The 27,891-nt window shown below is 37.4% G+C and overlaps 1 protein-coding gene across 1 annotated transcript; it reads left to right on the top strand.

The window, feature by feature from the left end:
• The first annotated feature begins 47 nt into the window (after positions 1 to 47).
• pole (polymerase (DNA directed), epsilon) lies at positions 48 to 27,781 on the top strand. The gene is made up of 49 exons (XM_056254730.1): positions 48 to 165; positions 1,277 to 1,412; positions 1,541 to 1,621; positions 1,802 to 1,846; positions 1,932 to 2,024; positions 5,094 to 5,248; positions 5,474 to 5,618; positions 5,716 to 5,796; positions 6,852 to 6,959; positions 7,123 to 7,233; positions 7,404 to 7,489; positions 7,657 to 7,776; positions 7,870 to 8,002; positions 8,469 to 8,582; positions 8,711 to 8,923; positions 9,018 to 9,125; positions 9,257 to 9,385; positions 10,399 to 10,501; positions 10,956 to 11,102; positions 11,255 to 11,400; positions 11,758 to 11,906; positions 12,062 to 12,154; positions 12,258 to 12,402; positions 12,548 to 12,705; positions 13,538 to 13,733; positions 13,827 to 14,041; positions 14,434 to 14,536; positions 14,666 to 14,746; positions 14,899 to 15,021; positions 15,108 to 15,317; positions 16,205 to 16,417; positions 17,770 to 17,913; positions 18,331 to 18,471; positions 18,685 to 18,838; positions 18,997 to 19,103; positions 19,762 to 19,938; positions 20,952 to 21,175; positions 21,490 to 21,710; positions 22,361 to 22,565; positions 22,675 to 22,848; positions 23,181 to 23,306; positions 23,438 to 23,570; positions 23,701 to 23,905; positions 24,267 to 24,398; positions 25,495 to 25,688; positions 26,256 to 26,456; positions 26,604 to 26,729; positions 26,875 to 26,964; positions 27,508 to 27,781. The coding sequence occupies exons 1-49, from the start codon at positions 104 to 106 to the stop codon at positions 27,607 to 27,609; spliced, it is 6,858 nt and encodes a 2,285-aa protein (XP_056110705.1). The 5' UTR covers positions 48 to 103; the 3' UTR covers positions 27,610 to 27,781.
• Positions 27,782 to 27,891: the final 110 nt, after the last annotated feature.

The following is a 27,891-nucleotide window of genomic DNA, read 5'->3' as shown; positions in this document are numbered from 1 at the left end:
GCGCTGAAAGTTGGTCGAATTGTGTGGAGTGACGCTTTTAACTAACTAACTTAGTTTTGTTGTATTTGCTGACTGATTTGAGTCTTGCAGACTCTTGTCAGCTATGGTTTTACAAAACAGTGGGCGATATAAAACAGACCGAGGCGGGGATCAGGACAACCAGCAGTAAGTGCATAACGTTAACGTTATATATATAATGTTGACACGACAGATATTTCAGTCTAAAATGTTACAATGGTTATTTAACGTTACTGCTTAGTAACGTTAACTTACCAGTTATAAAGTATCTGTGGTACAGTTTGGAAAAGCAGACAGTGTTTGGGTAGTTGACAAATTACCATTTTTCTTTAACATAAAGACTTTAGTTTAAAATCTTTATATGTGTACATTGTAGCTAGAAACATAGACACAATTGTTCTTCAACATTTTAATAGCTTTTTTGCAGTTCACTTAAAGTGTCCCGGCAGTATTACTTTATATATATATATATATATATATATATATATAAAGTAGTAATATATATATATATAAAGTAGTTATAGTAATTGTGTATATATACACAATTACTATAACTTAAAAAAAACTGAAGATATACAAATAAAAACTGATTTAAGATATTAATAAAACTATATATATATATATATATAGTTTTATTAATAATAAAACTATATATATATATAGTTTTATTAATATCTTAAATCAGTTTTTATTTGTATATCTTCAGTTTTTTTTTAGTTATAGTAATTGTGTTATGTGCATTTGTCATTTTTATTACGTTTTTTTATGTTTGTAAATATTAGAAATGTATTTATTTTCAATTCAGTTAGTAACTTTTTTTTCAAAATTGTTCATCTAAACTATATATAGCAAATAAGTTTTTAATAGTTTTAGTTAACGATAACACCATGTACAACAAATTATTTTTATTACAAATATTCCATTCAATGTCTCATTAATATGAAGTCATAAAAACTGAATGTTAGATGATTATCCATCATCAATTATGAAAATATTTTACCTCAAATATAGCCTGACACTACTATCAGTGGTTGAAATGTCAAGACGACAACTTTGGTAGAATTGACAATTGCCTAGATTGAAACCAAATCCTGCAACTTTTCAGTTTGCCAGCATAGACTTTTAATTAGTAGAACACCATCTCTTCTCCGAATCTTTCTCTCAGTGCGTGCTCTGACAGCTTTTGCAGTTGTCAAAACGTCTGTTGAATGTGGACGACAGGTTTTGTTGCAGTAGATTTCATGATGTTGGTTTTTAGGGATGATACATCTGCTATGTCCGCTGTCAAGCGGCTGGAGCGCAGTCAGTTCACTGATGGGATGGACGAGCGCTTTGGCTTCGAGCGGATGAAGGAGCCTGGTGAGAAAACGGGATGGCTGATCAACATGCACCCGGTAAGAATGAATGTCAGACATTAAACACTGTAATTAGATGACCAGTAAGCTGTGCTTTCTGGCTTTTTACTGATAATGTTGCCAATATTGTGAAGGTTTTGAACGTTACGCTATGTATTTCTTCTCAGACTGAGATTCTGGATGATGACAAGCGGATGATCAGTTGTGTGGACTATTACTTCATACAGGAAGATGGAAACAGATTCAAAGTGCGATATTACAGCAGTTTGCAAATATATATATTTCTTTCTTTCAAATGTAATATTAAAGGTTTCTCCACTTTTTAAAACATGTATTTTATCCTTTATGACATTATCATAGAGCAGGAAAAAAATGTAATGTTGGCAGAGGTCCTGATGTTGTAAGTTTCCCTTTTTGCAACCCCACAGGTTGCTCTTCCTTTTAAGCCGTATTTCTACATAGCCACTAAAAAGGTGACTTTAAGCTTTTTTACTGAATGAAAACATTTTGGTTTGGATGGATTGAATGATACTGTATGTATTTTTGTATCTGTTAAAGAACTGTGAAAGAGAGGTTATCTCCTTCCTGTCAAAGAAGTTTCAAGGGAAAGTGGCGAAGCTTGAAGTTGTCCCAAAGGAAGATTTGGATCTGGTAAGTTAAGTTCTTCTTTCATACATTAATTCTACTAATTTGTTTTCATAATTTATGTTCCTGATAGGCGAGGCAAGCCAAGACAATTTATTTGTAAAGCACAGTTAAAACAACAGTTAGTTCACCAATGTGCTGTACATTGTAAAACCTTTACAAAAAGCAAGCTTACACACCACTAAATTACATTACAAAGACTGTCGGTGTAAAGGCCCGTTCACACCAAGCACGATAACTATAAAGATAACGATAAAGATATAATTCTAAAAATCGTTCTCCATATAAAAGAATAACAGAGTTCACACCACAACTATAACGATAAAGATATGAGGAACGATATCGTTGGGATCACTTTCAGAACGATTTTTTTTCAGCTGTCGAACGATAAAACACTGACAGCCAATCAGAATCCATTCTAATTTAAAGGAGCTGTATGTAAGATTGTGGCCAAAACTGGTACTGCAATCACTTTCAAATTACTGTAGAGCGGTGTATCCCCTCCCCCCTGACTCGAGGTTGCCAGATCGGCTGCAGGATCCAGCAGGAACGTAGGCTGCTACAAGGAGCTTTCAACTAGAGCAGAGCTGGCAACCCGGATGCCGAAACACTACTGACATCGTGATTGGTAGACAGGTGGAGGGTGGGGCTTCAGGCCAAAACACAAGATGACAACATCAATATCAGTTGAGGGCTGCAACTTCACTTTTTAAATGACAATATCGTGGCCGTACTCCTGTTGTCAGTGATATAAGAATTTGAAATGAACATGATTCCTTAATGTCTAGAGACACATCAGGGCCATTTTATGATTAATTGAAATACATTTCTTACATACAGCTCCTTTAAAGGTCTACTTTGAAACCGCAGCGCGGGCGCGCGCGTGCCTAGAATAAAAAGACAGTTATCAGTCGTTGGTGTGGACGCATATATAGTTAACTTTATCGTTATCTTTATAGTTATCGTGCTTGGTGTGAACGGGCCTTAAGGGTGGGCAATATGACCAAAACCTTATATCAACATATGAGTCATTTTATTTCACAATAACGATATATATCACTATATAGTTCTTTTTACTTTAAATAAAGTTTTTATGATATTTCTAATTATAAAAAGTTTTTATGATTTTTGATACCATTGAAATTTCATAATTCTTTTTCAACATCATTTAAAAAAAAACTAATACTAGCCTTAAAACAAACTCCCAAGCTTACTGAAGACAAGTAAACTGTAATAAAGAAAAAGCAACAACTAAACTACAAATGAAATGGACCTACATGAAAAACTTCAAGCACTAGAAATGCTACATAAAATGTATAAAGTAATCAAATGTATAGAAAAACAATGCATAGCCTTTACTTTGTAAATTAAATATACGTTTATTCTTATTAAAGTAACAAAAGTGATTCAGTCAAGAGCAGTGAGAGATTTTTAGGGCTGTAGTCAACCAAAGAAATCCTTAGTCGACCAAAGTCTTGTCCTGCGCAGCGATTAGTCGACTGTTTTGATTGAACATTTTTTAACAATTGTCATAGAGCATTTATAAAACAACAATGAAAAAACATCAAAAATATATAAAACTATAATAATAATACAATTCTTTGAAAATTAAGTGATTTTTTTTAACTGCAAAAAGTGAGGAGCACTGTCCTAGGTCTATAGTGACAGTCACAATCGCGCACCTGATCACACACGCTACAAAAAATGTAACTGCTATCTGCCACAATGAAAACTCCTAACAAAAGCTCTCGTTTATATAGGCTGTATATTCTTCTTTACTTTCAAAGCTATGGGTTAACTTTTGTCCAGCCGATCTAGGAGTTTTAAAACAAACACACAGAAAAACCCAAAGAGCCTAAAAAACAATCCTAATAATAATAGGCTGTAGTAGGACCGCATATAGATTTATTTTCGTTTTGTTACATTATTTAGGCTATTTTCAAATGCGTCAAGTGTACAAATAAAAACAAAAACATCAAGAAAACACAATCTATTGAGTCAGCATGATAAAGCCATTAAAGGGCCTGCTCACGTCTTTTGCGCGCTCAAGTTCGATTTCAAATGGAAGCAACGCGGTCGCGGTGCGACGCGCTCTTTTTTTTTTTCAAGTGCGTCCACGCCGCATCGAGATAAAAACATATAGTGTATAAAAACATATTAACCAAAACAAGTAGCGTTCTAACTGAATGAATACAGCTAAACTACCTATATCCCTTAGGCTACTGAGCACGAAGCAGCAGCGCAGCCAGCCAGAGGGGGGAACCGAGTGTTCTATGTGTGTGTGCTAAACTATGGCGCTGTTACATAATAGCCTGAAATAAAGCATTTAAAGTTGCGGATAAACCATAGGCTAATTATATTTAGAATACAGTAATATATAACTGCTTATAAAGGAATATATATCAAGGAGTAAATCATTGAAAATTTATTTCTATTGGTAAAAAAAGAAAAGAAAAAAAAAGCAACTGGTCGACCAATAAGAATGTCAGTCGACCAAGACGGCATCGACCGATTAGTCGACTAAACGACTAAAGTTGACAGCCCTACAGATTTTCTCTCTCTTTTGTTGTTTGATTAGCATTAATAATGACAGCAGGTATATTTGGAAAATTGGTAAATTTCGGTTTGAGCAGTGGCTTATGTCGCGCGTCTCTTAGACATCGTGGGCATGTACAGAAATGAGTTGTCTTTCGCTGCTAATTGTGCTTCAACGCTTTAAAATCAACGCAATGCTTTAAAACATATGCAAACGATAAGCTTTTCCACCGGTCCATCGTGTCTACCGCTATATCACCCACCCCTACGTCAGGGTTTCAGCATATCTCTAAAACACCTCTATTACACAACATAAGGCATCGTGGTCCATCATAATGCTAAACCGTGTTGGCAAAAAGCCTGGGAGAAACTTTTAAAGAAGAAATCCATTTAAAACTGATGCCAATTATATAACATGAATATAAATCAAAATCTATTTATCATCAATACTTGAATTTTGTTCATTTATAGATCCATTTTGTTTTTACTCATTCTTTTGTTATTTTTGTACATCATTTGATTTTTATGTGTCTTTAAAAGCCTAATCACCTGGTGGGCCTGAAGAGGAGCTACATCAAACTCTATTTTAACACTGTGGATGACCTTGTTAAAGTGAAAAGGGAGATCTCACCTGCTGTCCGCAAGAACAGAGAGAGAGAGAAGTCCAATGACGCCTACACTAGCATGTTATCCAGGTATTTGGCACTGTCAAGAAAGCACACTGTAAATTTAGATGTCCTGCTTATTTTGAAACCTTTGTTGCTGCAATGTAAAAGGAAAAAATCCTAAAAGAGATTTAAAAAATAGTTTTCAAAAAGTTTATTCAAGAAATTAATTTGTAAGACTTTCCACAATGCACTTGAGATTGTTCTCTATTGTTATCCAGAGCTATACCTAAATGCTGCTTTTGCATGTTCCAGTGCTTTGGTTGGTGGGAGTGTAGTGACGGAGAATAAGGATGGCTCGTCGAAGAAGATGACTGAGCAGCTTGACAACATTTTGGACATGCGAGAATATGACGTGCCCTATCACGTCCGTGTTTCTATTGACCTGAAGATTCACGTGGTAAAGGAACATCCCATATAGGCTACATGACTGATTAAACAGTATGTTTCGATTTTAAACGAGACCTTCTTAACTGACAGCTCTGTTTTTTTGACAGGCTCACTGGTATAATGTGCGGTACAGAGGAAGTGCCTATCCTCCTGAGATTGTGCGCAGGGATGATCTTGTGGAAAGACCTGTAAGAATCTTAACAAATGCTTCTGCATGTCTAAAAGGGTTAGTTCACCCAAAAATGAAAATTATGTCATAATGACTCACCCTCATGTCGTTCCAAGCCCGTAAGACCTCCGTTCATCTTCGGAACGCAGTTTAAGATATTTTAGGTTTAGTCCGAGAGCTTTCTGTCCCTCCATTGAAAATGTATGTACGGTATACTGTCCTTGTCCAGAAAGGAAATAAACACATCATCAAAGTAGTCCATGTGACATCAGTGGGTTAGTTAGAATTTTTTGAAGCATCGAAAATACATTTTGGTCCAAAAATAACAAAAACTACGACTTTATTCAGCATTGTATTGTCTTCCGGTTCTGTTGTCAATCCGCGTTCAGTGACGCTGCTGACGTAAGACGCTACTGACGTGTATCTGGTGTGTCCGTGTATTCCGGTTCAAATAAATATGGCTGGGCAAAATAATGCAAGTCTTCCTCTGTGTCGAAATCCTTAGACATGTTTGCGAAGATTGTTTTGTTTACAGCGTGTGTCTCCCTCAGACTGTAAACGAAGTTCTTTCGCACCAGATACACGTCAGCAGCGTCACTGAATGCGGATCCACAACAGAACCGGAAGAGAATATAATGCTGAATAAAGTCGTAGTTTTTGTTATTTTTGGACCAAAATGTATTCTCGATGCTTCAAAACATTCTAACTAACCCACTGATGTCACATTGACTACTTTGATGATGTGTTTATTTCCTTTCTGGACAAGGACAGTATACCGTACATACATTTTCAATGGAGGGACAGAAAGCTCTCGGACTAAATCTAAAATATCTTAAACTGTGTTCCGAAGATGAACGGAGGTCATACGGGCTTGGAACGACATGAGGGTGAGTCATTAATGACATAATTTTCATTTTTGGGTGAACTAACCCTTTAAAGAGTTCAAATGCTTGAGATCTTTGCTTAGTCTCTGGCAATGATTGTCAATAATGTCATTCCATTTTATTCACTGAGGATCCTGAATTAATTATTATGAATCACATATTCATGGCAATATTTTTCTGTCATTTTAAGGACCCTGTAGTGTTGGCATTTGATATTGAGACCACTAAACTCCCTCTGAAGTTTCCTGATGCTGAAACAGACCAGATCATGATGATATCATACATGATAGATGGACAGGTAATGCATTCTGCGCTCTTACGATAGATCAGTCATTCATTACATACAGTAAATATGTAATTTAATTGTCAGTTTTTTTATTCATGCTGTATTTAAATTTGATCTGCCTCTTTGATATGTTTAATATTTGATATGGTTTATAATGTATGTTCTATTTTCCCAGGGCTTCCTCATCACAAACAGAGAAATTGTCTCTGAGGACATTGAAGACTTCGAGTTCACACCTAAACCTGAATACGAGGGCCCTTTCACAGTATTTAATGAACCTGATGAGGTAAGGCTGAACAACAGTATATGATGTGCATTGTTTTCCAGACTGGTATTAACTTAATGTTGTCAATATTACAACAAGGCTTGAGAAAATGAAGTTGTCAAACTACTTTTTTTCTGTAGTTTGGTAAATATTCGCCTTCCCTATTTCTTACCTTTTCTGTCTACTTGCAGGCCTCTCTCATTCAGAGATGGTTTGAACACGTCCATGAGACCAAGCCGAACATTTTTGTCACTTACAACGGAGATTTCTTTGACTGGTAGGACATGCTTTTAGACTATTACTGTTAGACTATCTGATATTATATCACATAAAATCCCGTTGACTGTTTAATGTTTTTATTTTGCATTTACATATGGTTTTGACAATTTTGTGTTTTGACAAGTAGCATGTGATGATGGTGAATTTCTGTCTATATGTCCTCAGGCCATTTATAGAGACCAGGGCAGCCCAACTTGGCCTGAATATGCATCAGGAGATCGGCTTCCAGAAGGACAATCAGGGAGAATATAAAGCCAGCCAAGCTATTCACATGGACTGCCTCAGGTAAGAGTGGCTTAAATGTTTTTTCTAATGAATGGCTTGTGTATGACTTTATATTAGGAAATACACCCTGTCTCACCCTCTCTCTTCATTCAGGTGGGTAAAGAGAGACAGTTACCTGCCCGTAGGAAGTCATAACCTCAAGGCTGCAGCAAAAGCTAAGTTAGGTTATGACCCTGTAGAGCTGGACCCAGAGGAGATGTGCCGTATGGCTACTGAAGAACCACAGGTGCCCTTCCTCTACTCCTCAACTTTCACACTCATTAAACATTTACATGGATGACCGTTCACTTACTGCACAATAAACATTGAGTCAACACACTATATTTCCGAGGTTTATGAATTTTTATGTCAGGCAAAATATAAATTCATTTTTAACAGAGATTTTATTGTAACACCATACACAGTTTTTGTCTTAACCAGCCACAACTAACAAGACGTTTAGCTGTGTTGTGTGGCCAACAATAAATACTCATTGGTCCAAAATCCTGCTTGGTGTAGATGCATATTAGCCATCATATTGGTACTGAGTGACTATGAATTGGTTACTTTGTGAATCATTTACTTATTTCTTTATTATTATTATTTAAAAAAAAAATTTTTTTTAATATATTTGATTCTTTTAATCAAATGTTTACATTTTTGTGTTTGACAGTTCTTGTTTTTGCATTATGAGCTGTATTATTGTTTTTCAGACTCTGGCCACCTATTCAGTGTCTGACGCGGTGGCCACATACTACCTTTACATGAAATATGTTCATCCCTTCATTTTTGCCCTCTGCACCATTATTCCCATGGAACCCGATGAGGTCTGTATTTACGAATTCTTGGTGTTATTATTACTACATTGTGGTGAGAAAGCTGTAAATATACGGTAATAGTTTTTAACATCATGGTTTTGTTTTATATCTGTCTGGACACACAAATGTGTAAACAGGTTTTGCGGAAAGGCTCCGGTACCCTGTGTGAAGCCTTGCTGATGGTTCAGGCCTTCCATGCCAACATTGTCTTCCCAAACAAGCAGGAGCAGGTCTTTAACAAACTCACAGATGATGGTCATGTACTCGACTCTGAGACTTATGTGGGCGGCCACGTCGAGGCTCTGGAGTCTGGTGTGTTTCGCAGTGACATCCCCTGTCGCTTTAAAATGGTAACTGGGACTCCATCTTTATCAAAGCACATTGTTTTGAGTTGTTTTATTTGTATCGTATCTACATAATTATTTATAATTTATGTTCTGACAGAATCCAGCAGCATTTGACTTTTTGATTCAGAGGGTAGACCGTACTCTTCGTCATGCAATTGAGGAAGAGGAGAATATTCCCCTTGAGCAGGTCACCAACTTTAATGAGGTCAGTCAGAGTCGATATTCAGTGATGTTTTTTTATGGACACATGGTCCTATTTATTTTGTGAATGATGTTTTTCATGCTTACATGTATCACATTAAATACCAGTTGTCATAATAATCTTACCTGTTTCAGGTGTGTGATGAGATCAAAAGGAAGCTGATCTCTCTGAAGGAAGTGCCCAATAGAATTGAGTGTCCTCTTATTTACCATCTGGATGTGGGGGCTATGTACCCCAACATCATCCTCACCAACAGACTACAGGTATAATACACTTCTCAGCTTATACTGGTGCTTAAGTTGTTAATTTCATTGTAATGACTAGGGCTGGAATCAACCAAAGAAAATCTTGGTCAATCGAATCTTGGGGCGGGAAAAGAACGTTAGATTAAATAGCTGCGCAGTACTTGGTAGCCTTGTCCACCTAAATGAATTATAAATAAACATAAAAACTAGTAGGATATTTGCAGTATATTAAATCGGTTTTGACCTAATTATTTTGCACTGAAATGACACACTCGAGTCTGTCGGCTCTGACAGCGTTGCATCACGTGCAACTGCGCAATATTATAGCCTATGATTTCCGAAAATAGTACTATGTCAACTAGTGATTTCAGCACAAGAACTGTTGAGGAATATGCAACATATTTTAGACAATTGTTTTTGTCATATGTTATAATAACTGACAGACACTATATCATTTCAGCCGCTCTTTGGATGTCCTCGCACAGAGCGAGACTGAACATAGGAGCTCAGCTTCGCGGCTGAGACACGAATAGACTATTAACTTAAAGCTTTTACTCTTAAACACAAAAGGCACGTCCACTTTAATAAAAATGTATTTTTATTAAACAAAACAGATTAAGACGAGAGCAGAAACGAAATAACTGTACATAACTGAAAAATAAAGCATAGGCTCAAAACAAATACAAACAGTGTGCACAGCGCAATTGCGCATTAGATTTTGGCATTGGGGTTGGGCTAATCCAAAAGTGAAAACAAGGGGGGTGTTCTGAAGACAGACTGTTACCTGTGAAACAGGGGTGCTCTGAAAACACCCCCATTAGCAATTAGTGCTTTCCAACTGATGAAATTAACACGGCAAAAAATCGACCAATCAGTATTTTTGTCGAGCCAGAACGTATCGACCAGTCGACTGGGAGATTACAGCCCTAGTAATGACATTTTAAGACAACTTTTAGTTTGTTCCCTTCAGCTGTATATGAATAAAGTGAGTCAAATCATATCTTTCTCTCCATCTATTTTTTTGCTCCTAGCCCTCTGCCATGGTGGACGAGGCGACCTGTGCCGCCTGTGATTTTAATAAACCTGGTGCAAACTGTCAGCGCAAGATGTCATGGCAGTGGAGAGGAGAGATCAGTGAGTGATTTGAACTTCTTACATCTTTGAGGAGACGTTTAATGCCACAAATGTTTTTATCTTGGGTTGACTCAGGAATGGCAAAAAAAATTTTAAAGGAAAGTAATACTTCTATTTGGCAAGGACACATTAAATTGGTCAAAAGTGACAGAAATTTATAATGTTACAAAATATTTCCATTTCAAATAAATTGTTCTTTTGAACTTTCTATTCATCAAAGTATCCTGAAAAATCGCACAAAAAAAGAGGGATTTCTCTCAAAAAAACATAGTCACATACTTTATAAAGTGAGGACAAAACTACTCATAACCAGTAATATTTAAATTGGTTAGTAATAACTTAAACAAACATTATAACATTAATATACTTCATAATTGCGAACTTTTAACTATTATAAAACGTTAATGCAGTTTTGCTATCAGTGAGGTTCAGGCTGTTTTTTATTTCCTCATAGTGCCGGCCAGTAGGAGTGAGTTTCACCGCATTCAGCAACAATTGGAGTCAGAGAAGTTTCCCCCTCTCTTTCCAAACGGTCCACCTCGCGCTTTCCATGTGCTCAATAGAGAAGAACAGGCTCGTCATGAGAAGAAGCGTTTGGGAGGTCAGTATATTCTTGATTCTCATCCCCATCTGCAAGGATCTAGGTTTTGTCTGACTGTTGTCAGACCAAGAAAAGCTTAAATTATGCACTTGTACATCACTTGTATAGATGAACAGTGAGACACGTTATTACATTTGTATTTGTTTTCTTAGACTACTGTAGAAAAGCCTATAAGAAGGTTCACCTGACCAGACTAGAGGAGAAAGTCACTACCATTTGCCAGAGAGAGAACTCCTTTTATGTTGACACGGTTCGAGCCTTCAGAGACCGTCGATACGAGTTCAAAGGACTCCACAAGGTACTGGATTCAGGCCTTAAATGGTGTTGAATTGTTTATTTTGTTATGAATGTTACAGTTTGGTATTTCTTTGTATGCAACCTGTACAATTTTGTTTATAATTTTTGTAGTTCATGGTATTTTAAAATGTACCATATGGATTTGTTTAGTGTTTGGCACCAATCTTAGTTTCCCTGTGCGGGACAATAAAGTTGAGTCTGAGTCTGTCTACGTAGTACATCAAACTCCTCTATTTCAAAAGGATATGTTTTTCTAATATATGTTGTCTTTTAATGTGATATTTTAGTCTGCTCACCTATGCAGGAAGGAATCACTCTTTTTTTTCTTTTCTCTATTTTTGTTCTATAATCTGTCCAGGTGTGGAAGAAGAAGCTTTCTTCAGCGCAGGATAAAGGGGACGCAGCAGAGGTGAAGCGCTGCAAGAACATGGAGATTCTCTATGAGTCTCTGCAACTGGCGCACAAGTGCATCCTCAACTCCTTCTACGGATACGTCATGAGAAAAGGGTATTGAACAATCAGAGCCATCACTTTTCAAGGCACTTTTATTGCCCAGTGCTAGAGCAGATATAACCAAGGAGTTTCTTGTCTTCTGTAGTTACTGATATTACTTTTTGTTTTCTAACTCCTGTTTAAATGATGGCTCTTATTTTGTTTCTCAGAGCACGATGGTACTCGATGGAGATGGCTGGGATTGTGTGTTTTACTGGTGCCAACATCATCACCCAGGCCAGAGAGCTCATTGAGCAGATCGGGTCCGGCTCTTACACCAAACCCATAAACACTGTCAGAGTTGTGGTTAATTTTAAACACCAGTTTATTGTAATTGATTGATTAATGTATTATCTTCCTCTTTAGGAGGCCTCTGGAGTTGGACACTGATGGTATCTGGTGTGTTCTTCCCAACACCTTTCCTGAGAACTTTGTCATAAAATCGACCAATGAGAAGAAGTCAAAGGTGACCATCAGTTATCCAGGAGCCATGCTCAATATCATGGTCAAGGTAATTTATCTAGCTTCTCTTTTGAGCAGTAAACCGCATTATCAGCAGGTTAATTATATATTAATAAGGAAGATATCTTCAAAAAGATGGTTAAAAGGGAATAACTAATGATAATCTGAAAAGATCATGTCATTTGTATGTGTAGGAGGGTTTCACAAATCATCAGTATCAAGAGCTGGTGGACCCTGCATCTCTAACATATGAGACCAGAGCTGAGAACAGCATCTTCTTTGAAGTGGATGGGCCGTACTTGGCTATGATCCTGCCCGCCTCCAAAGAAGAAGGAAAGAAGCTAAAGAAGAGGTGAGAGAACTACATCTGAGGTACTGCAGTCGAATTCAAAATATCGGAGATCGTCGTTTCTCCCGCCACCTGCTGCTCAGACTGGATGGCGCTCACATGGGTTGCCAGTTTGAGCACACGGAACAGGAACGAGCACAATGGACAATGAAAATTGGCAACGTGCAGTATCACAGACCAAAACAATAACATTCCAGCCTGGAAACGCACATTTCAAACTAAAATAACTGGCTGTAGAAGTGTTTTTCAGAGAAACGAGTATGTGAACTTAGCATGTTTCCTCAATATATGCAAACATATTATGGTATTTTTATGCTTTAGTAGAGTGAAAAAGTTACATACAGCACCTTTAATATCTGCTAGCACTTTATTTTATGGTTCCCCAACAGACATTCTACTGACTAATAACTTTGCAAGTACATGTCAACTTATTCTACTAGCCCTACCACTAACAGTCTACTAATACTCAGAGAGTTAGTTGATATGTAGGTGCAACGTTACTTACAATAAAATTGCATTATTAATAATCCAATAATGCATGTAGCTTTCAAAAACAGTGCAGGCTCACTAACTGAGTAAAACCTCCTGTTATAATCAAAAAATCTGTCTATACTGCACAATGAATCTCTTGTTTACATCATGGTTATACTTTGTTGGTTTAAATGTATACTTTGTTGGACATGTCTGACCAGTACCTGAAGTCACTAGTAGATCCAAACTACTGTAAGTTGCTTTGGATAAAAGCCTCAACTATAAGAAAAAAAAAAAATTATTCAATGTTTTTGGTTGTAACCTGTAGAGATACTTTGTTTGTAAGTATCTTCTCTATCCTCAGGTATGCCGTGTTTAACGAGGATGGGTCTCTGGCTGAGCTAAAGGGCTTTGAGGTGAAGAGGAGAGGAGAACTTCAACTCATTAAGATCTTCCAGTCATCTGTGTTTGAGGCCTTCCTGAAAGGGACGACTCTAGATGAGGTTTATGCCTCTGTGGCTAAAGTGGCTGACTACTGGCTCGATGTGCTCTACAGCAAGGTATTGACAAATGTCACACAATCTTCCATATAATGGGAATAATTGCTTGCATTGTATTTTATTACAATATTGTTCTTGTCTTTTGTTTTCAAGGCTGCTAACATGCCAGATGCAGAGTTATTTGAGCTGATTTCAGAAAACCGCTCAATGTCCCGTAAACTGGAAGATTATGGAGAACAGAAATCCACCTCCATCAGCACGGCCAAACGTCTTGCTGAGTTCCTTGGCGATCAAATGGTGAAGGACGCTGGCCTCAGCTGTCGCTATGTCATCTCTCGCAAACCGGAGGGCTCGCCCGTCACTGAGAGGTGAGACGTTAAAATAATTATTTTCATCTTATTCTGAATGTTGTTTCCCGCTTAAACAGTGCAAAAATATTATTTCTTTATAAGAAATAATTCATATTTATAGTGACAGTAAAGACATTGTTACAAAATATTTCTATTTCAAATACATGCTGTTATTTGTATCTATTCATCAAAGAATTATAAAAAAAAAAACGGTTTCTACAAAATATTAAGCAGCAACTTTTTTCAACATTGATTATTGAAAATGTTTCAGTCTTCTTCACTGAAGACTGGAGTAATGATGCTGAAAATTCAGCTCTGCCATCATAGAAATAAATTACATTTCAAAATGTATTAAATAAAAGTTATTTTAAATTGTAATAAATATTAACAATTTATTCTTTCACACACAGGGCGATCCCTCTGGCCATTTTTCAGGCTGAAGAGAGTGTTAAAAAGCATTTCCTACGTAAATGGCTGAAGATGCCGAGCCTCCATGACCTTGACATTAGATCTGTGAGTTAATTTTAATCATTGACTTTGGCTGTAATATCACAATTTCAAAATTGTTGAAATTTCAGGAGTGTTGTATTCTTTACTGCTGTTCTGTTTTTAATTACTGTTTTCATGTCTTTCCCATATAAGATTCTGGACTGGAGTTACTACATTGAGCGGTTGGGCAGTGCTATACAGAAGATCATCACTATTCCTGCAGCTCTTCAACAGGTAAATTACCATGCACATCATTTAAACCCATATAATAATAATTATTATTATTATTATTGACAAGCATCAAATATTTGTTGGTCGCTATCTGTGTGCATTTATATTCTCTTCTGTTTAGTTCCATATTCTTAACAGTTACTATTTTTGTTCAGGTGAAAAACCCAGTACCCAGGGTACGACATCCAGACTGGCTGCATAAGAAGCTTCTGGAAAAGAATGACATCTACAAGCAAAAGAAGATCAGTGAGCTCTTTACCAGTGAGGGAAAGAGACAGGTAGGTCTACTGTCACACACACCGTTCACACAACTTGCTGTCTACGTGTCTCCTTCTGTACGCACACCTTCTTCTGTCTTTCTCAGGTGGCCCAAAAAACTCTAGCATCAGGTGAGACTCCTGATATGGAGGATTTCGGTGCTCCTCAGCGCCCCGTGCAACCTGCCATACTAATCAGCACAAAAAGGAAGAGGATATCTCAGGGAGAGGACAGCCAAGCCGAGTCTCAAGAGCAAGAACTCACACAGTCTTGGAGAGAAATACTGGGGCCACCGCCAGCCATGGGTGCCACCCGGGTAATACAGACAGTATAACAATGCAATAACATTTACCTCAAGTTACAATTAAAGTTCCCCTATTATGAATTTCAGATATCACCTTTCATGTATGTAGTGTGTTATATATCTGTTTGTGAAAGTAAATGTTTCAAAGATCACGATACATTGACAGATTCTGACCTGCCTGAAACGAGTCGCCAGTAATTCCAGCCTTATTTATGTCCTGCACTAATCTGCGTAGGTTTCCATAATGCTAACCTATGGTTTTTATTGACCTCAAATACTTTAGTTGGAGCTGAGGCCTAGAAGAGCACGGTTTGTGTTGTCTTGTTGAGAAGATGTTGTTTTCTGCGCTGTGAAAGCAAATCCACTTTGCATGTGCTTCCAAAAGATGAGGACTCTTGCTCGAATTGATACGGTTAAACCAACGCCATTATAAGTGCTGTGGAAGCCTCCAGAGCTGAAATTCAGATATTGAAATGAGTGTTTGGTATTCGACAGCAAGCAGTAGACCAATCACAACAGACTGGGCCATCTGAACAATCAGTGCAGAGTAGGCTCTCTGAAAGGTGGGGTTTAGGGAGACCGAATCCTTGATTGACCTGTTTCAGACACTGAGAAAAGAGGTGATATATTCTAAGAATATTAAAGAGGGTTTTGACCTTGGATGCATTTAAACTTTTTGTAGGAGACCTCCAAAATAAAATTAGGAACCTTTAAAATGCCATAATATGGGCACTTTAATAAACGTCTGAGCTCTTTATATTGATGACACTTGCAGCTGAAATGGAGCATTTGTTATCTCATGTTACATATGATCAGATATTATGTTTGATTAAATCTATCGACATAAAAAATAAAAGGAAGGCTTCACAGCAAATTGTTCTGTATTTCTGTGTGTATAGGAGGAAATTCTTGTCTGGTTGCGGTACCACAAGAAAAAATGGGAGCTGCAGATTCGCCAGAGGAAGGAACGACGGAAACGGCGACGTTTGATTGATGGAGAATCTCAGCCGACAGGGGGCGGTGTAATCCGTGATGGACCGACAACAGGTCTAGGCAGCTTCCTGCGGAGAACCGCCCGCAGTATTCTAGACATGCCCTGGCAAATTGTACAGGTACGTCACACTGGCAATACATTTTCCATGTACATTAGTGATGTGCGGATCGTGGTTATATCCTTGGACACAGCAGATAATCCGCTGGTCTGGCGGGCCAAGTAAAAAAAAAACATTGCACTTTTTTCATGGGTGGGTCGTGGATGGATGAGATAAATGTGTTAAAATTTTAATAAACGGAAAAGCACCTCCTAGTTGTCAATATATAAAACACAAAGGAGAAGCCTACATGAGATATTGCTTAATAACTTAACAGCTTTAACTAATTACACAAATTTTACAGAAATTATTCCGATAAGACTGTTTTCCAACATAATTATAGAAATATCAATGAGTTTAAAGCTTAATTTTTCACACTCATTTGCAGACTCTCATTAAGCTACGCAGTTGCGGGGTCCACTTGTTTAAGCAGCAATGTGGGCAAAACAGATCCTAGAGAAATAAAAAAGCAAAGAATTAAAAACAAAACAAACTGAAGCAATGAAAAGTACCATGTGGGGATAGTTTTAGTGTAGTTAATCAGGACGAATAAAGTGTTGGGTGTGTGATATGTAATGGCTGTGAGCGCTGTATTTATATGACAATAAACTAATAAAGCCTATATCCAGACTTTGCTTGGGCTGAACAAATTTAATTTCTTGTGTGTGTGTGATGTTCAGGAAGTTGCAGTGATGGAAAAAGTGACTATTTAAGTTTGAAGGGTATAAAGCCTTTGTTTAGGCTGTTAAAGAACTGTAATTTTGCCAAATAAACTCTTTTACTTTAAATAAATGTCTATTTGAAAGCAGCCTGTAATATGTTACCAAATCATCACGCTTAACACTGAGAATTAGAATATTTCGTAATGTGCCGATCGGGTGCGGATATCTAAATCAGAGAAAATCATAGGTTTGGGCGGGTGGATGAACAGCGGATTCGGGTGACGTTAGAGCTGATCTCTAATGTACATGCACTTTGTTTTTGAAAGAAGTCTCTTATGTTCACCAAGGCTGCATTTATTTGATCAAAATGAAAAAGTGAAAATGGTAATACTGTGACATATTACAATTTTAAATAACGGTTTCCTATTTTAATATATATTTTAGAATGTAGTTTATTCCTGTGGTGCTAAGCTGTATTTTCAGCATCATTACTCCAGTCTTCAGTGTCACATGATCCTTCAGAAATCATTCTAAAATGCTGATTTGGCTAAAATCTTTTATAATATTATAAATGTCTTTATACTGTCACTTTTGATCAACTTAATGTGCCCTTGCTGAATAAAAGTATCCATTGTATCTAAACTATTAAACATGACTACTGGTTTGTTCTTTTTGTCACAATGCATGGTGTGTATCTTTATCCACCTCTAGATTGCAGAGACCAGTCACCCAGGTCTTTATAAGTTGTGGGCGGTCATTGGCAGTGACTTGCACTGCATGAAGCTCAGCATCCCACGAGTGTTTTATGTCAATCAGAGAGTGCCTAAGCAAGAAGAGGGGGCTACCTGCAAAAAGGTATATAAAATACACCAATTTTGTCCATGATCTGTGTAAGGAGAAATCTCCATGTTCTTGATTATAAATTAATTTAGTGCCTGTTAAAGATCCAAGCGAATGTGTCAGTGAAGAATTTGATCTTGCTTGGAGATTAGCTTAAAGCTTCCTTTAAGGCAAAGAGTCCATCACAATATAGAAATCTGCTTAGCAAGATGATGAATATTGCAACAATATTAATTTACATTTATTAACAATAATATTATGATTGCTAATGTTGTTCATATTTATTAATAAAAATGTACCTATATTTTGCTCAGAATCATGTATTCCAAAGAGTGTTGCAATGATTCAACATGGATATTTCAACTCATCCATCAAAGCTCTGCTCTTAATTCAGTTAGGGACAAGTCTCACTTTGACCCATTTAAATGACAGGTGAACCGGATACTTCCACGTTCCAGTGTGGTGTATTACCTGTATCAGTATGCAGTTCCTGAGGACATGTACCAAGAACATCTCAATGAGATCAATGCAGATCTCTCTGCTCCTGATATTGAGGGTGTCTATGAGACACAGGTAAATGCCTTTTCCAAAATATGACATCTTGCCTTTTAATTACCATTATGTTATATGAATTTGTCTTTAGTTTTGTAGTCAGCCTGGAATATTCTAGGCTAATTGGAGATTTCCAGAGAGGGTTTCTGCTCTGTGCTGCATTGACCTTATCTTGCAGTATCTAAAGAGGTCATTTCCATGTGTCTGTCTCGTGCCCTCTCACACGACCTGTAGGTTCCGCTGCTGTTCCGGGCTCTGGTCCAGCTGGGCTGCATGTGTATGGTCAATAAACAGGTGGTCAGAGCCTTGGCTGGCAGAGAGGCTGATACCTTTGACCTGGAACACCTAGAGATGAGATCCCTGGCCCAGTTCAGCTACCTCGAGCCAGGTGAAATAATCACTTTCAGGGTGGTTTTAGTATTGTTTGTAATTGGTTACAATATTCGTACATGCACTAGTAATGTTTGCGCATCTGTTCAGTGGCTGATGTGCTTCTAAGTGTTTAAGCTAAAAATATTTTTGGGTGTGTTGTTTTATGTGTTACAGGCAGTGTAAGGCACATTTACCTGTACCATCATAGTCAGGGCCATAAGGCTCTCTTTGGCCTCTTCATACCGTCTCAACGTAAAGCCAGCGTCTTTGTTCTTGACACGGTAAGCTCCAAATTTTAGCTTAAAACATAAACTTAAAACTCAACATGGAGACAAACCAAAATAAGCCAAATATTGTGATTATATTAATATGACTATATGATAAGTGTTATTATTATTTTGATTATTGTTATGATTATTACTAAATAAAAACAAACAAAATAATAAATATCACTATAAAATAAATTCATATAAATCATTGTAAGTATTCAGCATTCTACAGAAGAAATAAAGATAAAATTACCATGCTAATATTTATGGTTGTCTTAATTTCTTAATTTGTAAGCGTTAACCCAAGAGCTTAAAGCTTCTCTCTTGGTATCAACAGTTGGTTAATATGCGCTTCTCCTAACAAGTTTAAGAAGATGGTTGGTGCATATTTCATTCCTAAATGCGTATGATAAGCGATCCAAACTCTACTAAATGCAGAGATGGGTTTGTGTGGAGTGGTATTTACTGAAAACCAAGCCACTCTGAGGCACTGAAAACACTGTGACAAAAAACACCAGTGCATATAAAAGACCAGTAAACAAGCAGCATATATATTTATTTAATTAAATCACAGCTGGTTTTATTTCGATTAATCGTGCAGCGCTGCAATAAATGCAGAGTGCAAAGATGATGATCCAGTTTACCCTACTGTAATTTACACCAAATGTAGGTACGCAGCAATCAGATGCCGAACCTGAGTTCAGTGTACGGAGCAGAGCGCACAGCACTGCTGGAGAAGACCACAGAGGAGCTTCTGCCACCTGAGAAACATCAGTTTGAAGTCCGTGCTGAAAATGACATCAAAGCCGTCTACCGTGCACTGCAGCGCATTCTCCTCAACTATAAGGTACAGCCTCAACATGTTATTTAAAGTGCCCCTATTATGCTATTTTAAAAGTTCCTAATTTTATTGAAGGTCTCCTACAATTGCATGCATACATTCATTGAAGGCCGATTTATTTATTTTCTTCTCATAATATATTTTGCAGCATCACTGCTTTTCTCACAGTGTCTGAGATGTTTTTCATAGTCAGCCATGGGTGGAGCGTGTGTAAAGCCCCGTTCACACTACACGCGACCAAGCGACGCGATACCATTCATTTCAATGGTGAGCCGGCGACTTCCGGCGACACGCGCGACAGCGACCGTTGGCGACTAGATGGGGCGTGTCTAGCGACGCGACAAAGTTGAGAAATTTTTAACTTTATGCAAATGAAGAGCGATTTTCGCAAACAACAACCAATAGGAGTGGAGCGCACGTGATCCTTCTCCTCAGCCCCTGGGCCTGCAGTGATGGATGGCAAGAAAGCTGATTCGCTGTCTTTTGGATGTCATACTAGTCAACCAGTAGTGGGAACGCCCACTAGCGACCTCATCGCCAGCGCCTGGCGACTTGCAGCGACAAAGTCGCGTGTAGTGTGAACGGGGCTTAAGGCTGGGCAAGGCTTTGCCTTTTCACTTAAACCACTGACTGCTGCCGCTTCTGATTGCTTTTAGAGGGAAATGTTGCCCGTGACAGCTGGTCTAGGAACAGTTTTCTTCGTAATAGTAGCATATTGGCGAAACAGATTTGGTGTTTGCGCTCTGGAGAGCGTCAACGGTTTCTATTTACAACGTGTTTTCCAGCATTGATCAGTAATAAGTAAGATCAGTATAAGTTAACTTATAACAAAGTGTAGTCATTATGTAGGCTAAATAAGAGATTCATTGTGCAGCCAGCTTCGTTGATTTATAGATTGCGATGAGTTGAGATGACTGACTTTTTAGTGATTATAAAGGGAGGGCTTTTTCATGACATTCTATTTAAATGTGTTTTTAAATAGAAAGTTAATTTCCTTAGCCTTCCTTACGTGTGTACAGGAGGAGCGCCGTGGTCCTACCCTGATCGCTGTTCAGTCTAACTGGGAGCTGCGGCGTCTGGCTGCCGGCATGACTGTACTGGAGGAGTTCCCGGTGGTGCCAGTTTACGTTATAGATGAGATAAGCTACAATGTACTGGACTGGCAACGACACGGAGCTCGCCGCATGATCAAACACTACCTGAACCTGGACAGCTGCCTCTCACAGGCTTTTGATATGGCCAGGTACACCACACAAATTTGTCACTGTCATAATAGAGGTTTTATTTCAATTTGACCATGAGGTTAGATCTATTTAATTAATGGGAAAAAAATGTCTGTCTGGGGTTGTGTTCTTCTTTTCTGTGGAGGTGAAGACGACAACTCCCATGATTCCATGCTCATTCACGGCATCATCAAGCTACACTTTTGTTATTGTTTTGAATAAGCGACCTCTAGCGACAAAACTTGCATATTGCGCCTTTAAAAATCAACATCAGGGAGCGTGCTAGGAGAAGCTGACTTCAGACTCATTACTGTAATGTCCTTTCTTTCTGCAGGTATTATCACCTTCCCGTGGGAAACCTGCCTCAGGATATTTCTATATTTGGATCTGATCTATTTCTTGCACGTCATCTGAGAAAGCACAACCACCTGTTGTGGCTGTCACCTACGGCACGGCCGGACCTTGGGGGGAAAGAGGCTGACGACAGCAGACTGGTGATGGAGAGTGATGAGAGAGGCTCCATGGAGATCAACAGTCAGGGCTGCTACTCCACAGGTAAGCAAATTAGGACAGGATCAGACACGCAGACTAGGAGTACAGCAGATATTAAAGACACAGCGAGAATATTGTATTTGTAGCAGGAGATGGCAGTAAAGCCTAAATATCCTTTTAAGTTGTTATTGTAATTACTTTATTTCTTTTTGACAACTACATTATTATTAGACTACAACAATGATAAAAATAATATGTATTATGAATATAAATAAAAATAACTATTACTGGTGCTTTTATTTATCTTATTATATTTATGCAAAATTGTGGTAAATAAATAAAATGCTTTTGTTTATTAAATACAGTAATTGCTGGTGCTTTTATGTAATTTATGCAAAAATATGGTAAAAATATGTGTGTTTTTTTAAATAAATAATTTTTCCCATTTCTCACTTGATATTAAGGGCTTATATCTGAAACAAATTTAATTATACAAACAAAGCAAATGCTGATGCTGCATCAAAAAACAATTAGTTCCTTCACCTATAAATATCATAATGTGCTAATTTTTAGAGACCCACCAAATAACACTATCTATTGGTAGACGCGATATTAAAGAACATATAACGTATCAGGTTGAAAAGTTAATTTTAGTAAAAATATTACTTTTATAAATGTATCTCTCTAAAGTACTTTTTGCTTATTTTTACCAGTTTGTGTGGAGTTAGATATTCAGAGTTTGGCAGTGAACACCATTCTGCAGTCCCAGCACGTTAACGACATGGAAGGCGGGGCCAGCATGGGCGTCAGCTTTGATGTCATTCAGCATGCATCACTGGAGGAAATGATGTCAGGAAATCAGGGGACAAGCGCGGTGGCCAGCTATGACGAGACAGCGCTCTGCTCCAACACATTCAGGTATGCATGTATAAATGAGTAAGGCTAGTAAACATAATCAAACCATCTTGTTTTTTGCAAAAACTCATTCTGTACAAAAGGGTTCTCACTGTGTTCCGTCCTTGTGCAGGATTCTGAAGAGTATGGTTGTTGGTTGGGTTCGAGAGATCACGCAGTATCATAACGTCTACGCTGATAACCAGGTGATGCATTTTTATCGATGGTTGCGATCACCCAGTTCTCTGCTGTACGACCCAGCCCTGCACCGCACACTCCTCAACATGATGAAGAAGATCTTCCTACAGTGAGTATAGGTTACAGACTACCAGTTTTATGTCAACTTGATGTTTGGAATTAAAGAATTAGGGTATGGTGGTCACATTAAATCACAGAAGGTGTGGTCACAGAAATCAATTTCAAACCAAGCAGCTTTCTGTTCTGGTATGAACATGTATGCATTTCGCTGATACTTTTGTCCAAAACAACTTTTGAAGTATAAATGATCAGTTCATGTATTCCCTGGCTGGGAATCAAACCCATTATCTTGGTGTTGTTAGCACTATGCTCTACTGTTTGAGCCACAGAATGACTACTTGTATTTTTCTGGTTTTAAACACTTTCTATTAAACACTTCAGACTTGTGGCAGAGTTTAAGCGCCTGGGATCATCTGTGATCTATGGAAACTTCAATCGTCTCATCCTCTGCACCAAGAAACGACGCATTGACGACTCCATTGCATACGTGGAGTATATCACTAACAGGTTTTTAAACCCTTTATTTTTTTTATTCTCGTCTAGACTCTATACAAGTTTCTTGTGCAATATGCAAGTCTCTGAAGTCCCAACTTTAGTATTAAATGTTTTGTATTCATTTTCTGTTTGCTGTTTGTCAGTATCCATTCAAAAGAAATCTTCCACTCTCTGTCCATCACATTCTCACGCTGTTGGGAGTTTCTGCTGTGGATGGATCCTGCTAACTATGGAGGAGTGAAGGGAAAGCTGCCCTCTAGCCTTCTGTATGGAGAGGTGAAGCACAAGGCTTAGAAACAACTTGTTCAAACTTGGAATTTTTCAGTGTAAAAGATCTGTGACATTTATACCGTTCAAATTGAGTTTGAACGCAAAATTTTATTTTTTATTTTTTTACCAACTCTAGCATGGCAATGAAAAGAAGACTAAAAAAGATGGAGCAGAGGGAGATGGAAGTGAGGATGAGGACGAAGATGAAGAAAACCAAGGGGAGGATGAAGAACAGGATGGGGAAGAAGATGTTGAAGACCTGATTGAAAGTAACTGGAACATCATGCAGTACCTTCCTCAGACGGCATCCTGTCAGAAATACTTTCTTATGATCATTTCAGGTAACATTACAGATTGCATTTTGTTTTCAAAATTTTTTAGCCTTCCAAAATTGCTTTGTGTCTTTATGCTCCATGTGCACTAGCAATCAAAAGTTTGTTGTCGGTAAGATTTTAAAAATGTTTTTGAAAGAAGTCTCTTATGTTTTTCAAGGCTGCTTTTATTTAATAAAAAATGCATTAAAAACAGAAATCATGTGAAATATTACAATTTTAAGATGTAATTTATTCCTGTGATGCAAAGTTGAACATTACTCCTTCAGAAATCATTCTAATATGCTGATTTGCTGCTCAAGAAACATTACAAGTGAATTTATTATTTTATTATAATTTCTCATCATTATAATTGATTGGTTGTTTGCAGCCTACATTGCAGCTGTCTATCACAGCATGAGACAAGAGCTTCGGCGGAACGCCCCTGGCGCTACTCCCATTAAGAGGCGAGGAGCGACCCAAGCATCCCAGCAGCCAACTGGGGATGTCAGTGCACTTCCTGGTAAGACATAAAGTTTCAGCTTCATATGCTTTTGTAATGGGTTATTTATGATTGTATTCTCAAATAAACTTGAGCGTTGATATTTTCAAAGATGAAACATTGAAAAGCTTCCTTTTAATTGTTCATGTTATTAAAATTAAAATGTTTTGCAAAAGAGATTCTTTTTTAAAAATATAATAAATAAATTGCTCATCCGTAGTGCAACCGTAGTGTATATATATATATATATATATATAATATTTGTAATTTAATTTTTTTTTTTTTTATAAATACTGCCATACTGGTGGGTAGATGAAACTATTGCTACATCTATTCAATGGCCATGCAGAGCGATATGTAGATTGTATTGAGAAGGCACCTCAATGAACTGTATACCCTTGTTACTAATGGTTAGTTAGCTTTATAACACAACAATAAATAATCCACACAACTAACTCTCTTTAACATGGCAAATACAGTGTAGAGGTATTTACACGGTATGTGATCTCCGTGATGCAGAAAACTCCAGTCACGCACTGCAGTTTCATCTACTACACACACACTGAAGCGCGCGTGGTGTTTTCAGTGTCTGCCATCTCAGTATATGAGGACATGGACACATGAACTTCATCTGCAGAGCTGCTCTGAGTCACTTCACCAGCATTTCAACATTTCATTTGATAAAACTATCATCATATCATATACACAGAAACTCAAAGGTGTTCACAACAACAACCCATCAAATTAAACGTTCAGTTTAACCTGAAGAAATTATACAGAAATACATTACTATTACACATTAGAGTCTACTTCAAGTAATAATAATACTGTTTATTAAAAAGCAGAAACTCAAATTTCGTCATTACAACCTGCCAAAAAGATTAATTGTTTTAAAAGATTAATTAAATTGTTAGTTTTATAAACTGTAAATTTGTGTTTGACATTAGTGTTTTATATTCTATGTACCCCTGATAGAAAGAATAAGCCAGTATAAACCTATATAAAGGTCCAGTCATAAAAAAAATACTATGATCTATATTTTTGGTCATACCACCCAGTGTTACTCTTCTGTAAGATTCACTCGTGTAGTTATTTTTCTTGTGTCTGTTGTGTTTAGGTTTGATCGTGTTCTCCCAGGAGTACGTGTCTAGTGAACTGACACAGAATTTCTTCACCATCACTCAGAAGATTCAGAAGAAAGTGTCGAGCACTCGCAGTGTTACACTCCCTTCTGAGATGTTTCCTGTTCTTCCTGGTTCTCACTTGCCCCTCAATAACCCTGCTCTGGAGTTTATTAAATATGTCTGCCAGGTATCAACATGCACCTCTTGCTCTTGTGTTTTTTCTGCAGAATTGTGTTTTAAACTCCTTTAGTTTTAACAATATATCTCCACACAAGACTACCATTCAAGAGTTTGAGTTTTTTATTAATACTTTCATACTTCTTAAACTCAAAAAGTACCAGTAAAGGCATTTCAGAAAATTGTTTCAAATGAATGCTGTTCTTTTGAACTTTTAATTCCTCAAAGAATCACAATTATCCACTAAAATATTAAGCAGCATGAACTGTTTTCAATATTGATAATCATAATAAATGTTTCTTGAGCATCAACTCAGCATATTAGAATGAAGGATCATGTGACACTGAAGACTGGAGTAATGATACTGAACATTCAGCTTTGCAACCACAGGAATAAATGACATTTTAAAATATATAAAAATAATTGTAATAATATTTCACAATATTACTGTTTTACTGTATATTTGATCAAATAAATGCAGCCTTAGTGAGCATAAAAGACTTTTCACAAACATCTTACCGACCTCAAACTTTTGAACATTGTAATGAAGATGTTTCTGTGTGTAATGTCCCTCCAGGTGCTCTCTCTGGACGCCAACATTGTCAACCAGGTGAACAAACTGAAGCGAGATCTTTTGCGATTGGTGGATGTTGGAGAATTCTCAGAGGACGCCCAGTTCCGTGACCCCTGCAAGTCTTACGTCCTGCCAGAGGTCATCTGCCACCAATGTAACTTCTGTCGTGACCTTGACCTCTGCAAAGACCCTGCGGTGTCCCAGGTAATAGCCTGACTCTCACTGTTAAAGTTTGTTATATTTAAACCTGCGGTTAATGGTTTGCTACTCACTCATGTTTACGTTTGACTAAGGGTTTAGTCAAGACAAAAGACAATAATATTCTGTCTTCACACCTCTTTCCTCATGTAGGATGGTTCAGTTCTTCCTCAGTGGTTCTGTTCTAACTGTCAGGCCCAGTATGACACAGACTCAATAGAAATGGCCCTGGTGGAGGCTCTCCAGAAGAAACTCATGAGTTACACCCTACAAGACCTGGTGAGAGACACATTTACCACTTTCAGAGTGTTTTAGATTTATGGTTTTGCCAAAGTTAACTCTTGAAGTGTAAGATGTCCAAGTTTAATGTATATGCACATCCATTGACCTTCACTTCTGTAAATGGCACTTTATCCCATCATAGGAATGTGCCAAATGCAAAGGAGTGAAGGAAGCAAACATGCCGCTGTACTGTAGCTGTGCTGGAGATTTCAACCTTAGCTTCACCACAAAGGTACTTGTGTAATACTAATATGCTAATACTTCTGTGTATTCGCATTACTACAGTTCAAAAGTTTGGGGTCAGTAAGATTTTATTCAACAAGGATGCATTAAATTGATCAAAAGTGACACTAAAGATATTTATAATGTAAGAAAAGATTTCCATTTCAAATAAATGCTGTTCTTTTAAACTTTCTAATTATAATAAAAGTTTCTTGAGCAGCAAATCAGCATATTAGAATGATTTCTGAAGGATCATGTGACACTGAAGACTGTAGTAGTGATGCAGAAAATTTAGCTTTGCAGATACATGAATAAATTAAAAATTTAATATATAAAAATAGAAAACAGTACTTTTAAATTGTAAAAATATGTCACACTATTTTACCGTTTTTACTGAATTTTTTATCAAATAAATGCAGCCTTGTTGAACATAAGATACTTCTTTCAAAAGCGTTAAAAAAATATTACCAAACCCAAATGGCAGTGTATGCTTTACAGCCAATGGAGCACCTGTCATGTTTTCTCATTTCCACTTGTTTGGATGTGTTTGCAGAGCTTCTCTGAGCAGGTGGAAGTGTTCCGGAACATTGCCGCCCACTATAATATGAGCTTCCTGCTAGAGACCATTGACTGGGTCCTTAGTATGAACGCATAGATGCTCTTCACCTGATGGTCTCCATTGGTTGTGCCAAACTATGTGTGTTTGTGCCGTTTGTACAGATCTGAATTCATTTGAAGTTTGTGTACATTATAACAGGGGAAATGTTTTGGTAATGGACCTTCTTTTATGTGTGTGTTAATAAATATTTTTGTATATGAAGAATTCACTTTTGCAAATGATCTTTAATCATTACTTCCTAAGTAACCAAGTGTAAATGATGATTTTGGTCATTATGGCTACTAATTGAATCTGCAATAATATGGCTCTTTCTCACAG

Source organism: Rhinichthys klamathensis, unplaced genomic scaffold (assembly GCF_029890125.1).
Source record: "Rhinichthys klamathensis goyatoka isolate OS25496 unplaced genomic scaffold, OSU_Roscu_1.1 h1tg000114l_1, whole genome shotgun sequence".
NCBI classification, from domain to species: Eukaryota; Metazoa; Chordata; class Actinopteri; order Cypriniformes; family Leuciscidae; genus Rhinichthys; species Rhinichthys klamathensis.
Note: the sequence above shows the minus strand (reverse complement) of the source record. Positions and strands in the feature narration are given on the sequence as shown.

Bases quoted from the DNA above. Each gene is read 5' to 3' on its own strand.
- pole (XM_056254730.1), top strand. From the start codon at position 104: ATGGTTTTACAAAACAGTGGGCGATATAAAACAGACCGAGGCGGGGAT. The intron at 12,706-13,537 runs GTGAGAGAACTA...CTCTATCCTCAG, and splicing joins GGAAAGAAGCTAAAGAAGAG to GTATGCCGTGTTTAACGAGG. The intron at 26,965-27,507 runs GTACTTGTGTAA...ATGTGTTTGCAG, and splicing joins ACCTTAGCTTCACCACAAAG to AGCTTCTCTGAGCAGGTGGA.